The sequence below is a fragment of the Cibotium barometz genome, chromosome 31 (assembly GCF_041138505.1).
Source record: "Cibotium barometz isolate CiBa-2024 chromosome 31, ASM4113850v1, whole genome shotgun sequence".
Classification (NCBI taxonomy): domain Eukaryota; kingdom Viridiplantae; phylum Streptophyta; class Polypodiopsida; order Cyatheales; family Cibotiaceae; genus Cibotium; species Cibotium barometz.
In genome coordinates, this window is record NC_141076.1 from 9,653,949 (window position 1) to 9,672,211 (window position 18,263).

The window sequence follows — 18,263 nt, forward strand, 5'->3', positions numbered from 1 at the left end:
ATGCAAGGACGAGGAAGACCATACGTCCGGTTGAGAATCCACCAAATCCAAGGCACTGTAGAAGACTCTTCGGGCCACTTATGCAAGTCCAGAGAGCTATAGGACCGCACATATGCTGGCTGAATATGCTGAAGAGGAGCTTCAATCTTTGCGGACAAAATATGCTGTTTTTACAGCATTAAATGCTGTGCTTATTAGATGTTGCTGTCCCTAGGCCTGGCCGACACAGTGCCTTTTGGCCGACCTGTTGCTGCCTGTTTTGCTGCTAACCGACTTTAATAAATTGTCGGCTCAAATTTCAATGTGTGTGAACGTGCAAAGAGTATAAACATTACAAAGCATTTCAATAAATTAAAGCAAGAGTTACCACCTATTCACTTACCACCTGTTCACTTACCACAAACATGTTAGAATAGAGGGCATTCACATGGTTCACTGGGAGGCATGTTAACCCTATTTCCTAAATGCTTAAGTAATCAAACAAAAATGCATTATACACACACACATAGTTGCAATGAAACGAAACGTTTCGTAAATGTTTCATATGAATGAAACACGTTTCATTCATGTCCACCTGGGAATTGTACGATTTAAGCATTTTTTATCCAGATTCTTTAGTTTTTACTTGAAAACATGTTTTAATGTGTAAATGATGCATGTTTAATATTGTTTTGGAGGGAAGGCAACATATTTTTTACATATTATAAACTTATATATAAATTTTGGGGCCTATAACCCCCCCGCTTTGTATGAAATGTTTTTGAAACTTTTGGGATTTGAAAGAAATGTTTATGAAACGTTTTTGAAACGCGTTTCATGAAACGCCTGGCAACTATGCACACACAATCCAGTAGATCAAACTAAAGGTTAAGGTTTACCGATTACTGTGTTGTGGGGTTTAAGATTGTACCCGTATTCAACTTCCCAAGGGAGGCCTTCCAACGGCTATGTGTAGCAGCTAGCTCGATTCGCAGCTCCCATTGCTTGTCACCGAACAATGTTTGATAGTTTGACCAAAGACAAGTCCCTCTCACAACAGGTTGCATTCTTGACTGCCCACACAGCCCATAGAAGCATACACATCCTATTTGAAGGCAGTTATGACTCTCTTCATTATCTGGGCCTCTTGATTCCGATTTACGCTAGAACCCCTTTCACCACACGTGTGAGAAAAAGGTGTGTAGAAGAGGCCTCATATCTTCACAGTTCCTTCATCCGCCTTGCAAGCTTGTGATCAGCCCTCTGCATAATTGGTGACCAGCATGAAGCACACTGAAGGAGCACCAACTCCACGCATGCTTTGGTGAAATGAAGATGCTGAAGACCTGCTGTTACAAGTGATTGTACAGACTGTAGCATAATAATCAGTTGTAGTTTGCTTAAGTGCTAGTAATATACTTGTATTTGGGTGCAATCATTGAGTTCAATTCTAGTTGTACTTGCTGTTGACAGTCCGGAGTTTATTACAGCAGTATATCCTTCATTTAAGATTTCATATTGTTCCACTTTCCAGGCATCTTTTATTATGCACATTGTTGAGCATTTTTTTTGTGTATTTCTTACCTGCAAATTAATGCGCTTTTGCACTCGTGTTAATCTAGAAGAGGGTTAGGTTGCATATGCACCAAACTCAGAAGGAGATTGGTGACACATGCATCTTCCATTAGTACATTGGACAGAGACTGCCTACCGAGGATGGCATTTGAGTCCTTTAGATAGCTTATATAGGAGGGCCAGAGCAGGTCTTGGTACTTACACTGGTTTGACATGCATGGCCTGTAAATGGACTGCCTCCCTCCTGTTGCATACAGTCTTGACTCCATTCTTGGATCTCTCTCAACAAGAGATGATTGGCATCATCCACCTAGATTTGACTCCGCTTCACATGAGTCGGACGTGGGTGACCCCACCGAGTTCTAGGCGCTCTTGATTTTTGTAATATGGGCAAAGGCAATGGATGAAAAAAATATAATTGATATCCCTCTGCCTTCCTCCCTTTTCTCACTCCCTTCCTCGTGCACACAACAAAGAAAAAGAAAGAAAAGACCTCTCCTCTCCCCTTATTCTTTCTTCGCCTAAATATGAGACTTCCCATTAAGTACTAACAACACGCAAGCCCAAAAAATCAAGAGCTATTGAATTTTACAATATTAACTTTCATACATCAATGGAGGTCCCTTAAAAGCTAATCTTTGGCACTACCAGTCCGGAAGTCTGGATTTTAATCGTGCTAGTGACTTTGATCCTTTGAGTAGCAGTTTATTGAAAGTGCACACGGAACTTGTAAATTGGAAAAAGTTCTTCAGATGTGAGGAAGAAGTGACACAAAGTGTTTTGTATTTTGTAGGTTCTAGTGAGGGTAAGATGTCTTTGTGAACCTCTTTCAGAAAAAGTGTTCAAGGATGCAATTGGGGCGAACTATTACAGCGAGACACACTTTTACTTTGAGTTAAATCATGTACAAACGGATACCCTTTTAGCTCTCTTGATGAGGAATGTTAAAGCTCTTGATAGTTTGTATATGACGCCACAAACAGGATCTTCAGTGCCAAAAGGAGGAAAGGAAGACGGTTGGATCAAACCCAAGAAAGCGTCGAAGTCTGTCATGGATGCATGGCATAATGCGGCACCTTTTATACCTACACCAGCACAAAGATCATCAATACAGCCTGAAGGAAGGGGTGTTACACCAGAACATTGGGATGACGTTTGTGAAGATGGTGCAGATGAAAGGTCTGATAATCAGAGCTTTGAATCAGGAGTGGCTGTTAACACAGAAACAAAGCGTCCAGCTGAGGAGTTGCCCATCCAAAAGTCTTTGGACTGGAGAGTAAATGTGTTGTCATCAAATATAAATGTAATCGATAATGAAGAAGACCATACGAAGGTGGAGAGGGAACTCGAAGTTCTGGAGAAGCTGAAACAGTTGCAAAAATTGAAGGTGCAAAGTAGTGTTGAAGTAAAAGCTGAAACTCCACGGGTGCAAAATGATATACAAAGAGAAGCTGCAGCTTCTGGCACTACAGGGTCCAACAAGCTTAAGGAATGCGCTCTTTCTGAATGGGAGAAGTTGGCCAGAGAAAGGTGTTTACAGGAGCAGACCATGCTGAGGGAGGAGCGCGAGCAGCTAAGAGAAAGACTTCAAAGTTTGGATGTTAGTGTAGCCAAAGCCATATTGAAAAATTTAGAACTTTGTGCATCTGCAATAGCTCAGGTATATGTTACTTCCAAACCATTTCTTGATGATTTTAGCTTAGGGTAGATTCTATGACTTTTTATTTCGGTTTCTAATGGTGTTTTATGTGTCTGTTCACAAGATGAGGCAAGATGAAATAGAGTTAAAACATGTAATGGATGAAGCCTCCAACCAAGTGGAGCTTTCAAGGGAGGTCGAGCAACTCAAGAAAAAGAATGCAATGCTGGAATTTACTCAGGTATGGTGTGTGTATGTTTTTATTCCCATTTCCCAGGTATGTCCATGTAGCAAAGGTTGGGCAGTTCTTTTTTCTATCTACGGATTGGGGTATTGATGTGCATGACCTGCTGTTTGCTAAGGTGCATTTGGTCACATTCAAGTCTTTCCAAGGTAGATTCCTTTGCTTTGATTCCTTTTTTTCTCGCCTTCCTTTTCGTCATAAGCATTCAGCTTGCCCATACATGGTTCCAGCTAGAGAGTCCCCAATCCTACTACTGTTGCAGCTTCGTTTTTTCCACTAAGACCTTGAATCGTCAACATCATGCTACTGCAGCCACCTAAGCATACTTCCCATGTTGCGGAAGTTTATCCGTATTAGAAGGCTAGCACTTAAGAGGAGGCAACTTTACAAAGGAAGGTGGGGCTACGGGAATCTGCTGTGGTCTTTCGATGTAAGGAATCAACCTGTGAGTTCTAATAAAGCATTAAGAGGAATCCAGGCTACATACGTAACTGGTCATATGTTCATGAGCCATTGATGTTATACACCTTGCTCCAAACAATGTTCAGATAAAACAGATTTAACAGATTTTGGGCGTTTAGACATGGGTAAGCAGCCTCTGTCAGGGACTGACCATCCAACGACTAAGTGGTTTTACACGTGGGGAAGTTAGGACCAGGTCTGGACAGCGGGCAGGTTGGATGTTGTCCAGGCAGGGCACCCACAAGCATGCAGGCCAGGCAGCAAGTATGAACATGTGGGTCAACAGGTGTGTACAGGATGGGCAAAGCATAACCTTAGTACTGGTGAATAGTAATAACGTTTGTTAGCAAAAGCATGTCATGAGAAGCCTGATCACCTCTATGCTGCCGACTGGCAAGCACGGGCCTATAAGAAGCCTTCTTCAGCCCTAATATACATCAGATTCTTGTGCTTTGTGCTACAGCTCAAACCTTTCCAGCCCTCCACCACTTTCTTGAACAGCCTGGAAGTGCAGTAAAGAGTGGCAATGATCCAATTTTTCAGGTAACCTTCAGACAGAGGTTCTGGAGTCGACTTGGTTGCTCTAGGATTTGTTCTAGAGTAGTTTTCCTCAGCGCTTTTCAGTTCCCAGCCTTGGCCACTTTAGTAGGCTTGTACCATTCAAAGTCTTCATAGCACATCTAGTTAAGAAGACAGTATTTGTTTATGGCTATTTCTTTTTGTAATTTTAATATCTTTTTGTGTTGACAATGCTTATTTTTTAGCAAACCTGTTCTGTTGAGAATGTAGGACAGTTTAATTCCCATCAAGACAATGGTAGATTTCATTCTTTTGTTCTTTCTCAGGTCCAGATGGCGTCAGATTTAGAGTTGCTAAAATTGGATGTGACCAGGATGTCAAAGCAATTGGAAGCTCTTTTGCAAGGTGATAGACAAGTCAATCGAGCAGCCCTTAAAGAAAATATAGACACAGGAGAAAAGCAAGAGTCATTGCAACAAGTGTACCTTCTTGGTGGCCACAATGGCCAATCATGGTTGGGAAACGTAGACATCCTTTGTCCGGCCACACATGAGTTCACATCTGTGGCCCCAATGCTAACTGCTCGATCTTACGCTGCGGCCAGTGTGTTGATGGGGCAGATTTATGTTTTTGGTGGTGGGAATGGAAAGTTGTGTTATGAAACAGGTATTTTATCATTTGGAGCATTGCAGGCCATGGCGCACTGTAGATTTGAGATTAGGTTTTACTTTTTTATTTTCTTGCAGTTGAAACTTACGATAGCGGGAAAGATGCATGGTTCCCTTGTCCTCCAATGAGTCTAAGGCGGGGCAGTTTGGCTGGAGCAACAGTTGGCGACAGAATATTTGCACTTGGTGGTGGAAATGGAAAGGTTTACTTCTCTGATGTGGAGTGCTATGATGCACATCTTGGAATGTGGATAGGCTCTACATCAATGTTGAATAAGGTACTTTCTTGAATGCTTGGCCACACATTTCTCAAGCATTCTTGAAACTTTCATATGTCACTGCTTGTTTCACATTAGATGATGTCACACTAACTGAGGATGACATGTGGATGGGTGCCAAGATGCTGCCTACATGACAAGAATATTCTTTGGACGAAGAGTAACTAGGCGTTATCATGGAGGCATTTAGGGAGGGTGTAGAACTCAATATGACAGAAACACCATCGGTAGCGTAAATCCACATCATAAGCCATAGCTTACCTTATGGTGCAATGCAGTATGTATTGATACATCACCCACCCTCCCCCACCATTGCTCTCCTCCCTGCTGCCCTCCCTTCGTGCTGCCCCCTGCCTCCCACCTCCTGTGCACCCACCCCCCCCTCCCCCTTTTCTTTTTGTGCTTCCCTTCTCCATCCTCATGCGCACGCCCCTCCTCTTTCTTGCTTGGCTCCTCCTCCTTCGTGCACCTCTCTGCCTTCCTCCTCGCTAACCCTTCCGCCTCCACCCTCTCCTGGGGGTGAGCCATCCTCTTCCCCCGCCTCCTGCCCACCCCTCCGCCCCTCCTGCTGCTGTCTGCCCTCCGCCTCCCATTTCCCTTCTTCATCCTTCCCCTTCCCTTCGCCTTCCTAGATAGACGGCTGCCCTCAAGCACACATATTCATGGGGATGATTTGACTCCCGCACAGGTAGCACACCGTCCAGAGGCCATGGTGACTGTAGTACTGTACAGGAGGCCTGCAAGGCGGTCAAGTGGGCTGTCTACAGAGATGGCTGCATCATCATTAACGAGCGTCGCCCCAAGAAGGGGCATAGGGTCTGAGACCACACAGTTGAGGCTAGCAGTATAAAACTGCAATGGCACTATGTGGTCTGACCCCGGAGGGATAAGTGAGACTCTCAAAGGTAGGGACATCATCTTCTACACAGAGACATACCAGAGCCCTGAGAGGGGACTACCTTACATAATAGCGGTTTACGAGTGGGAGTCAGCCTTCCATAGTGAGACCCGCACGTTAGGGGCATTGCGGCCCTGTACACATCACACCTCAGGCAGATTCTTTGCATCGTCCGGAAGGACGAGGAGGCACGGTACCTATGGGTGTGGCTAGAACCGACTGGAGAGAGAGCTATCCATATTGTCTCTCTCTGGAGATCTAACAATGGTTATGACTTTAGAAATAAGGGACGCAAAGCCACTATAAGTTTAATCTAGTGGTGTTTACTGAGTAGACCACATTTATCTCTACCCTGAGGATGTGGGCCCTCTTACCCCCCTTGCCACCCTCACATCCTAGCTCACCACCATCCTTCTCACATCTGCCACCACCTCCTTCAAAGTTCAGATGCACACCCCGCTCCACTGCCAAGTCACCTTGCAGCACCATGCCCCAGAATGGTTGGGATGACGGCGAATACCGGGCCACCCGCTTTCATCTCAAGCATGAAGTATGTACTGGGAAAATCTCGAGGCACTTAGTGCAATGGATTTCTTGACGCATTAGCAAACACAAGAAACAAGAGTTCTGCGTTTGGAAAGAGGATGAATTATAGACTCTTCTTGGGGCCTGCAAGGATGCTTGGCTATAACTCCGTGAGCACTGCCCCCCACGCCCATCACATGTGGAGACACTTGGTACTCATATGCATACTCTCTCTATCACATTCGGACCAGCCACCTCTACCCCCCCCATCCCATCCCACCCCACCCTTGCCCCGCCACTTTCTTTTCACTGGGCATGCTACTCATGACCACTTGTAGACTGATTCAATAATTATAGGACGATCAGGATTGGCGAGACATTGGCCAAGCTATATGGATCGGTTCTAGAGACAGAGTTCAGTTCCTTTGCAAAGAGATAGGGATGTAGGGCCCCAAGAGAGGCAGGCTTTTGGAGGAGCTACTCTACCCTTGACTACATCTTCACCCTTTGAGCCATCATCTAGGAAGGCAGAGCACGTCATCAGAGCATCTATTGTTGCTTTGTGGACTTCTGCGAAGCTCTAGATATTGTTCTTTGGGCCCGACTACTCCAATACCTACAAGATGTCGGGGCTCCACCCGACATGATTTGGAGCATCATCGCTCTTTATGAGTTAGTCACAGGACAGGTGAGAGCCCCAAGAGGGATGTCATAGGAGATCTCTAGTACTATTGGGGTGAAACAGGGCTGCCCTTTATCATCCATCCACTCTTTTTGTTCTTTACATTGATGAGATCTAGAGCTTCATTGGAAGATTAGGCTCCGCTTGCAGGCATACTCATTCCCCTCCTACTCTACGCATATGACATTGTGCTCATATCAAATTCAGCTGAGGGGCTCTAGAGACACTTGGATGCTTAACAGGTTTTTTGTACACAACGAGATCTCACTGTTAACCTTGGTAAAACCAAGGTCATGGTTCTAAACGCCTCTCGTCCCTACATATCTTGATTGCGCTTCAGGTATAGGGGAGCCCCGGTGGAGATTGTCCCATCCTGTGTTTTCCTTGGAGCTACTTTTAGTGGTTCCATTTCCAGGAGCCCAAGACGATGAAGGGTTGGCTCTTCGACACCCTCCTCGATGGATGTTGGAGGACCTTTTTGGGGACCAGATCTATCAAAGCAGGATTGGAAGCATGTGGAGAGGCCCTAGGTCATGATGTTCTCTTGCATGATTCGCAGGAAACCATCAATCCCACATGTGATCATTTAGGCAGAGTTCATTGCCAGCGGCGATGGTGGTGGCTGCACCTTTTCAGACAATCATCTACCTCCACTGCATTAGCGCAATGAGCACCCATAGATACCTGAGGCTTGCCCTCGAGTCCTTACAACAGCTCGCATTTAGGGTGACACTAGAGCATGGTACACCCAAGTTTCCACCTGGTTTTAAGGACTCCTTAGTCTCCACATACACAACACATGGATTGCAGCGTCAGAGCTCCCACCGAAGATGCACTTCTACAGAGGTCATTTCCTCATGCTCACAGAGGATGGCTTCATGCGCTGCTGTAGATAAAGCGATGCAGCTCTGCCCGTCAACACCTAGTCGACGTGCTAACCTCACCTTTGACTAGTTGCATCGATCTCTTTTACTGCTATGCTGCGCCCTCCTGTGCATCTCATCTCAGCAGCGTTCATCAGCCATAGCCATCACTCTCTACCACAGGGATATCCTGTAGCCGAAGCTCTGATACCAGTTGAATGGGAGAGAATTAAGAGTTAGGGTTTCATGTGGGAGACATGCACAGAGAGAAGAAGAAAGAGAGAGAGAGACCTATGTGGGGATAAGTCAACTCATGATAATATGAGTGTGTGACTCCCCTATCACACATGTATATTGCACTAGTACACAGTGTGCACTTAGTACATTAAAAGTACTAAGTGTACTATGTACTATAACTTATGGGCTAGTACAAACTATAAGGCTGGGCATAATGCCTTTACCCTAACAGTCGAGGTGTGGCAGCAGCATGGGTGTCTCCAGAGGAACGAGCAGGCAGGGCAGAAGTGCACACTGCAAGCACGTGGTGGCAACAAGAGAACTCGTGGGTGATTGGATGGCTTGGCCCGACATGGGCTACGACGGGAACACACAGAGATGCTAGGAACCACGGAAACCAGAAACCAGAGCGCTCTAATACCAGTTATTGACACTAGGGTTTGGGCATAAACCATGAAAAGAAGCATAAATGACTTGATAATAATAATCCTAATCTAATAGAGCAAGAATACAGGAGAGGCTACATCTTGCTTAATGTGTTATATTAAACATAAAATGATAGTCCTTTTATAGGACACAACCCCTTTACATATTCTAAAGCATATGCTGCCACCACATATGTCTTATGCCAATTATGATGCCAAGTTTCCTCAATAGGTGTCACATGCTCACATAATATCTTAAGAGGGGCTGTTCCCACACACAAAGGAAGCTACACAATAGATATCTTAAATCTTTACAAGGGGTTGTTCCCACACAACACACACTTTATACAAATCTGCTTTAACATTGACTTTCCCTAACAGTATTGACCTGTAACTTCATCCCCAAACCATAGAACAAGGCCCTCCAAAAACCTCCAGTGAATTTTGGATCCTTGTCTAAGACAATACTCTTTAGAAGTCCATGTAAGTTAAACACCTCCCAAATGAAAAGCCTAGCCATCTCCTGAGCATCTGCATCTTCTGACTTGCAAGGAATAAGGTGGGTCTGCTTACTCAAACCAATCAACAACTGTAAGAATATAATCATTCTTGAATCTCCGGCTCTTCAAGAATCCAACCACAAAGTCCATAGATATGTCCTCCCATGGCAAGTCTGCAAAACTGACAATTGGTGAAGCTTATCGACAGCTTTCTTGGTGTCTGCTTTGACTTCTGACACACCTGGCAGAACTGTACATAGTGATAAGCATCTTGCTTCATGCAAGCCAAAAGAAAAGATGGGATAACTTCTCCGATGTCTGGCCCTCGCCACGGTGTCCTTAAACGAGAACATCATGTGCCTTGTGTAGAAGCACTTGTCGGAAATCACCGCCCTTAACGACATAAAGTCGATGTGAAACCACCCATCCCGAATGGTGTATTTAGAAGCAATGCTATGCATGCATTTGCTCTTAGGCTCCTTGAAATCTGAGTCCTCAGCCTTCATCGGCATGAAATAATCACTATGGCAACTCTCCACGGTGTGCACCGGATGTGGCCTTGACTCTTAACACAACGGCTACCACATTCTCCTTACTAGGCAAATAATCAACCTGAAGGTAAACTCAGAGAGAAAATGCCACCACCGTAACTGGCGAGGAGACAAGTCCTGTTGTAACTGTGTCAGCAAACGTATGAGAGACTGGTGATCTATACAAAAGACTCTCATCATGGAGTACATGAGAATATGAAGCATGTAGAGCACATCATCATCCAATAGAGGGTACACCTCTCTCAAGTATGTCGAGCATGGGGTTACTAAGTATGGCCAAGAGGTCCCCTTCTGTCATAGTGGGAAGGTGGTGTGATCGCAGTGGAGCATGTCCTAGATCCAGAGCTAATGGGAGATCGTGGTTGGTGTCTAGTGGGTTGGGGCCGTCGGATACATCGAAGCGTACTTAGGTATCATGAGGTGGACCCGTAGGGTCCACTATGCCAATATCCTCTCCTTGGGTTAGGAAGAAACTGGTGATGGTCGGCTAATGAGGAAGGATGGGTGGTGACTGTGGCCATGTTGCATGTTGAGAGTGGAGACAACCAGATATGGGCTAGGGGCAGCTGCATGAGAGGACATGATATGCCAGCTTTGTCATACAGAGGTTGAGACAAAGGCCCACTATATATGCTGATGCAGTCTGGTATACTATGAGATCAGGGGGAGGTTCCGTTGCCTCTTTGGAGACGGATTTGGACCACTTTCGAGGATCATGGATTTTCTAGACGAGAGATGCTTGGGGCTCTTCCTTCTGGAGCTCCGCGGACACAGAGAGTCCTCACTGCGGCCCAAACCAGCTACACCCGGCAGCACAGAAAGCTCTCCTTGACTTCTTCCAGACTAGAGCTCCGAGAGCAGATCCACTCACTATACTCGACCTCCAGGTTGATGTAGGAGATTTGGCGAGAGGAGTGACACTAGACAGAGCCATCGAGCTATGCAGAGCCCAATGCTCCCAACCCCCCCACACCCATGATGTTTCTCCCGCCAGCTCAGCTTTACTACATTGGGTATTATGATGGAGCACTCTATGCGGGATATTTTAGGGTGGTGTGAGCTTGATGCTCTTTCTATTGGGATCAGTTTTGGCATTTCAGTGCTTGTTCCTTTCTTTTATTTCTGGTACCCATGATGATGTATTTTATGGACATGATGTAATCTTTTGGTCTCATAGGTCATTTTGGTCTCTCGTAGACGTTAATATATCTTTCTTTCTTTCTTTCTTTCTTTCTTTCTCTCTCTCTCTCTTCGCCCGCTTCTCTCTGTTCGCTTCTCTCTCCTTCGCTTCGCCTCCTTCCCGGCTGCCTCCCGCCTTCCCCTCCTTCACCGCCTCCCTCCCTCCTCGCTTGAAGGAGCTCAGCTGTTAGGGTTAGGGTTTGGAAGGTACTTCAGCAAAAACGTAAGAGGCAGAGAGAGGAACACGACTGCTCTTGTATTGAGTGTGATAAAAGTGAAGTACAATAGCCACATAAAGAAGTGACCTAAAAGATGTGTTCACATGGTGTGGCCATAAAGTGTGCTAGGTGGACCAAATCACTTATAAACTATTATAAGTGAAACTAAGCTAAAACTGGGGGAAAATACCTCCACTAAACGACTGCTCTTGTATTGAGTGTGATAAAAGTGAAGTACAATAGCCACATAAAGAAGTGACCTAAAAGATGTGTTCACATGGTCCGGCCATAAAGTGTGCCAGGTGGACCAAATCACTTATAAACTATTATAAGTGAAACTAAGCTAAAACTAGGGGAAAAAACCTCCACTAACTGGAGTAAAAAGTGTCCCAGTAACCTATTGATGATCACTAGCACTCCTCTGGGTGCATACACAGCATAAAACCCAACAAACCCCCCTGGAGTGATATGTGATCACTGTACATCATCCACCAAAAGGAAACAAATTCAAAGCAGTGCGGAATGCTTCGAATTTCGGACATGGTAATGCCTTGGTGAAGATGTCTGCCACATTCTGATCTGTAGGACAGTAGATCAGACTGATATCACCTGTTTGGAGTCTCTCCCGAACAAAATGATAGTGAATCTCAATGTGTTTCATGCGAGCATGAAACACAGGATTCCTTGCCACAGCAATGGCACTCTGACTATCAGTATAGATAGGTGTAGGCTCCTCCACTGAAATATCCATATCAGTCATGAGACGACGTAGCCAGACACACTCAACGGTAGTAGTGTAAGCTGCTGTGCACTCTGCCTCACAAGACGAAGTGTACTCTGCCTCACAAGATGAAGTGGCCATTGTGGTCTGTTTCTTGCTTAGCCAAGAAATACATGAAGAGCCAAGAAAGAAACAATTTCCATTAGTGGAATGTCTGGTATCAAAATCACTAGCCCAATCTGAATCGCTGTAAGCATATAACTGCATGTCACCCTCCTCAGGATAAAGCAATCCAAGAGACAAGGTACCCTGCAAATACCGAAATACACGCTTCACCCACAAGTAAATAAGGCACCCAACAGCCTGAGCATATGTAGTGGCATCAAATAAAATACTGTCATCTTGTAGTGACAGTTTCATCCCAGGCTCCATAGGAGTGCTAATAGGCTTGCAATCCTGAAATTTAAACTTCTCGAGAAGTTTAGCAACATACCGAGATTGCAACAACCCAATGCGTCTGTTATCCTGCACAAACTGTATGCCCAAATAGTAGTGTACGAGCCCCAAATCAAACATGTCAAATGTCTGTTGCAGTATCTGTTTAAAAGTTGCAATTTTGTCATCATTTGATCCCATGAGCAAAAGATCATCTACATAAAGACTGATGACCAGCAGATCTTTCTCTTCTTTCTTTACATACAAAGTGGCTTCTGATGGACTGTTCACAAAGCCTTGAGTGAGTAGGAAAGCATCTATCTTTGCATACCAAGCTCGTGGAGCTTGTTTCAAACCATACAAGGCCTTTTTTAGCCTGCATACTTTCCCTTCATGACCATGTTCTGCAAAACCTATGGGCTGATATACATAAACTTCCTCCTCGAGGTCCCCATGTAGGAAAGCAGTCTTGATGTCCAACTGGTGAACAACCCAACCACGATGTGCAGCCAATGCAATGACACACCTAAGTGTCGACATACGGGATGTAGGAGCAAATGTCTCCTCATAATCAATGCCCTTCTTCTGTGCATAGCCCTTTGCAACTAGACGGGCTTTGTACCTGTCAATGGATCCATCTGCATGTCTTTTCAACTTATAGACCCACTTAGTACCAATGGCTTTCTTGCCTTTGGGCAGATCAACCAAATCCCATGTTTGATTCCTTTTAATAGAATCAAGCTCATCCTGCATGGCTTTATTCCAATGCACATTGTCTCGTGCATCCACAAATGAATCAGGCTCATCATCATCCTGTAAACTGGCTGCCATAACCACATTCAAATCCATGATGTGTGCATGCTCATTGGTCCCTGTCTCCCTACGAGTACGACCAGCAAGAGGACCCTCTAGATGGCTGTCCTGTAATGTCCTCAAATACCATCTAGGTATGTGTCTGACCTCTGGAGCTTGCTGCCCCATATTTGGCTCAACTGCTGGCTCAATAGCCTGCTGAATTTCTGCACCATCTTCATGATTAGCTGGCTGTCCTGTACCCTCACGGGTTGGATCACCAACTGTGGAATGAAACTCCATAGGTAGTAGACCTTCAAACACATCATTTTCAGCCTGATTTACATCATAACCAGCCATGGATATTTCTGATTTTTCATCAAAAATCACATCCGGACTAGTGAATATCTTCTTGGATAGTGGGTCATATAACCGGTAGCCCTTGCTCTCACGGCTATACCCAACAAAAATACATTTTGTGGCTTTATCATCCAACTTCCTCCTCAACTCTTTGGGTATGTGTGCATATGCAAGACACCCAAAAGTACTAAAATGTGATACCGAAGGCTTGCGGCCATGCTAAGCCTCAAAAGGAGTAATGGAAACCAATGCCTTTGTGGGACATCGATTCAAAATATGACAAGCACACATGACAGCTTCCACCCAAAAGATATGTGGTAGCTTCTTTGCCTTTAACATACATCTGGCCATCTCCATGAGTGACCGATTCTTCCCTTCTGCAACCCCATTCTGCTGTGGAGTATTAGGAGTAGTATACTGATGCTTGATACCTCTACTCTCAAGAAAGGAATTGAACATGTGTGACACATATTCCTCTCCTCGGTCAGAAGGGAGAATCTTAACCTTGCATCCTGACTCTGTTTCAGCAAGTGCTACAAAGGCCAAAAATGCATCATATACCTGTGATTTCTGTGTCAACGGATAGACCCAGCATATATGAGAGAAGCAATCAATAAATGTAGCAAAATAGAAGCAACCTCTGCATGGGACCACAAAGATCACTGTGTATAAGCTGCAACTTTGCAGTTGCTCGTAGAGCCTGATCACGTGGGAAGGAAAACCGATGCATTTTTTCCAAAATACATCCTTCACATATGTGATCTGGAGGCTTCTCCATAAGAGGTAGGTCTGTCAACATGTTATGTCGCTGCATAAGCATAAGACTACCAAAATCTACATGCCCCATGCGAGCATGCCATAACTCCGCATCAACCATAGCTGGAGTAAGAGTGAATGCATTATAAGCAGACTGATCCATTCGTTGAAATGCATCCAACTGATAGAGTCCATGACATAATGTACCAGTAAGCATCAAGGTCAAGGCATTAGCTTTGTCTCTGACCATGCATTTGTCATCATCAAAGTGGACTTGCATACCACACTGTGCTAAAGAAGAAATGGACAACAAATTCTTCTTTATCCCTGGTACATATAAGGCATCTGTAAGGCGAAGAATAGAGCCATCAATGGCTGTGAGCTGAATCTCCCCAATGCCACGAACTGGATATGAAGCATTATTGGCACACTGAACGGTTTTGCCAACAAGGGTAGGGCCTACATGACAAAACAAATTCCTGCGAGATGTAATATGCTTTGAAGCACCACTATCAAAATACCAAATACATGCATGCTCTGTCACACTGAGTGCCTGTGAAGACCAAGAGGCATCATAGCTGCATGTGTAGAAACAGTAATCCCTGTCCTCAACAAAAGAAGCAGTCTCTAGAGGAGCTTTAGAGGCATCATTTACAGACATCCCAGATTCCTTTGCCTTCTCTTTGGCAATCCTCTTCCTACACTCTGTGATGTAGTGACCTGGCTTCTTACAGTAATGGCATTTGCCCTTCTTCTTGGGCTGTCCATCACCTTTCTTGGTATCCTGAGATGAACCACCATCACCTGAATTCTGATTTGAACTCTTTGGCTGAGATTTGCCTTTCCCTTTTTGACCTGTAGTAAATGCTTGTTCAGCACTTGTGTTCATATTCATGTTCTTCCTGATTTGCTCTTCTTGTAGCAAGAGAGCAACAAGTTCCTGATACTTAAGGGGTTCAACAGCATTCCTCATGCTGGGGTTCAAAGAGGTATGAAAAGCCAAGTAAGATCTTGGCAAAGAGTTCAAGATGGTGGACACAAGCTGTGTCTCAGGAATAATCTCATCCACATTGATGAGTTGCTCTCTCAAATCCTGCAGCTTGTTCAAGTGGCTAGACATATCATCTCCTTCATGCATTTTTTGATTTTCCAGCTCTCTTTTCAAAAACGAGATTCGAGCCTCATTACGAGCAGCATACATCTGCTCCAAAGTCACCCATGCATTCCGTGAAGAGCCAGCTGAACGAATATGAGGTATAATAGACCTCTGTACTGACAATGCAATAAGTGACAAGGCTTGTGCATCTCTGGCATCCCATGTCTTCTGAGCATTTGTTCTTTGAACAGGCAATGGTTGACTTGGTGCCTGTACCTGTTGTCCTCGTCCACGAGCACCCCCTTGGGGAGGAGTCTCTGGAGCCAATGGACGTGGACGTGGTTCATCACCACTAACAAAATCCCAAAGACCTTTTGCCACGAGCACATTTCTCAGCATAAAACTCCACAAGGAGTAGTTCATGCCATCCAACTTGTCTTCCTTAGACAAATACGTGAATACATCACTCTGCTGTTGATTTACCATTATGCCAATGCACAATGTTGTACCTGTGTATCAAAAAACCCAATAGCAACAACCTTGAAAGCAACTGTACTCCACTGAATACAGCTAACCCAAATATGCCTGCACTCTCAATTCTCTGAATGTGCAACACAATGCACCACTGACTGAGTAGAGCAGCAAAAATGGCTTACACAGTGCCAAAATGCCCCAAAATGCCCAAAGTTACTGCACCCAAAACCTTGCAAAAAACCTGTAGAGATTTCTTTGCAAGAAAATCTGCCTGTATCTACCAGAAAATTTTCATAGAGAAAATGCCCAAATTTCAGAACTAGTAAAGCTTACCACAAATGGGATTTTGTAGGTACAGGCGGCTGTAGACTGTACGGAACTAGTGTATGGTACACTGCAGGTACAAGTCGACTGCACGTTGTACGGAAGCAGGTCGGCTGTACGGCGACTATACGGAGCAGGTCGGCTGTACGGCGACTATACGGAGCAGGTACACGCAGCAGGTACTGTACGGAAACAGCAGTCGACAAGTCAGCTTCAGGTATGCGCAGCAGGTACTGGACTGCTGTACGGAGCAGGTATGGATGACTGTACGGTTACAGTACTGAGCAGAGTACTGTACGGAACTGGGCGAGCAGCTGACGGCGAGTGTAAGTCGCCTGCAGGTACTGTACGGGGTACAAGGCGACTGTGTACGGAGCAAAGCAGGCACATGTACGGACTGTACGTGCAGCTGACGAGTACAGTACAGAACATGCGAAGACCTGTACTTTCAGCTTGGCAAACCTGGCTGTACGAACAGCTGACTGTGCAGCTGAGGGCGGCTATTTGTACGTAGCTGCAACTGAAGTAAAAAACAGGCGAAATGATAACAGGCGAAACTGTACGGACCTGGGCGAGCTTGGCTCTGATACCAAATGAAGGAACTCAGCTGTTAGGGTTAGGGTTTGGAAGGTACTTCAGCAAAAACGTTAGAGGCAGAGAGAGGAACACGACTGCTCTTGTATTGAGTGTGATAAAAGTGAAGTACAATAGCCACATAAAGAAGTGACCTAAAAGATGTGTTCACATGGTGTGGCCATAAAGTGTGCCAGGTGGACCAAATCACTTATAAACTATTATAAGTGAAACTAAGCTAAAACTAGGGGAAAAAACCTCCACTAACTGAAGTAAAAAGTGCCCCAGTAACCTACTGATGATCACTAGCACTCCTCTGGGTGCATACACAGCATAAAACCAAACATCGTTGACCCCCCCTCCTTCGCTTCGCCTGACCCTTCCGCCTCCCGTGTAGCCACCGCTTCCTTCCTGCTCGCTGCCCACCGTGCGACTGCTGCACGATTGCTGTGCGCCCCCCAGCTGGTTGACTCCACCCTCTGCCAACCCCCCCTCTCTCTTCACTTCTCTCTGTTCGCCCGCTTCTCTCTCTTCGCTTCGCTTCTCTCACTCCGCCCCCACATGCTCTTCGCTTCTCTCTGCTCGCCCCAAAAGGACTCGGCCATCTCTCTCTCTCTCTCCTTGTAGCCCCCTCCCGCCACTCTCTCTCTCTCATGGCGGCACTTCAGAGAGCCCCGGACCCCGACACCTATTGCAGACCCACAGACATGGCACACATATGCAGAGGGTCTATACCATGCCCCACAGCAGCCACCTATACCTCAGCCACAGGAGCCTCGACCTACCACAGCTAGCTTCTTTACCCACTCGATGGTACGGATAGCTACAGCATGGACGGGCTGCCGACCATATGGGCCTGCAGGGTGAGCATCTCATATATGCAGTAGATTCTTTAGCTCCTTTTCTTGCACACCTGTTTAACAGGGCACTAGCAGAGGGTTTGCCTGCGGAGTGGACGATGCACACCATTGTGCCGATTCACAAAACAGGGGATATGCTCGATCCGAGCAACTACAGGACGGTTATGGTTGGCCACGTGCTGGCCAAACTCTATGGTGCAGTGCTGGAGCAGGAGCTTAGCTTATATGCTGAGCGAGCAGGTTTACGCTCATCAGGGCAGGCAGGCTTCAGGAGAGCTTTCTCTACCACTGACCATGTATTCACTTTGAGATGTATGATTGATCAGGCCAGAGTGAGGAAGAGAAAGCTCTATTGCTGCTTTGTGGATTTCCGCAAGGCATTTGACACAGTACCACAAGAGAGGCTCTTTCAGCGCCTGTAGTCTCTTGG

General features: G+C 45.5%; 1 protein-coding gene across 2 annotated transcripts in view; it reads left to right on the forward strand.

Moving 5' to 3' along the window:
• Positions 1 to 18,263, forward strand: part of LOC147620491 (uncharacterized) — a 94,406-nt gene that overhangs the window by 35,790 nt on the left and 40,353 nt on the right. The window contains exons 3-6 of one of the 2 annotated variants that reach the window (XM_086824714.1): positions 2,348 to 3,214; positions 3,318 to 3,434; positions 4,745 to 5,084; positions 5,165 to 5,364. In XM_086824714.1, the coding sequence (XP_086680840.1) occupies positions 2,348 to 3,214; positions 3,318 to 3,434; positions 4,745 to 5,084; positions 5,165 to 5,364 (1,524 nt within the window). The remainder of the gene's footprint in view (positions 1 to 2,347; positions 3,215 to 3,317; positions 3,435 to 4,744; positions 5,085 to 5,164; positions 5,365 to 18,263) is intronic. The other variant, XM_086824715.1, reaches the window with a different exon arrangement.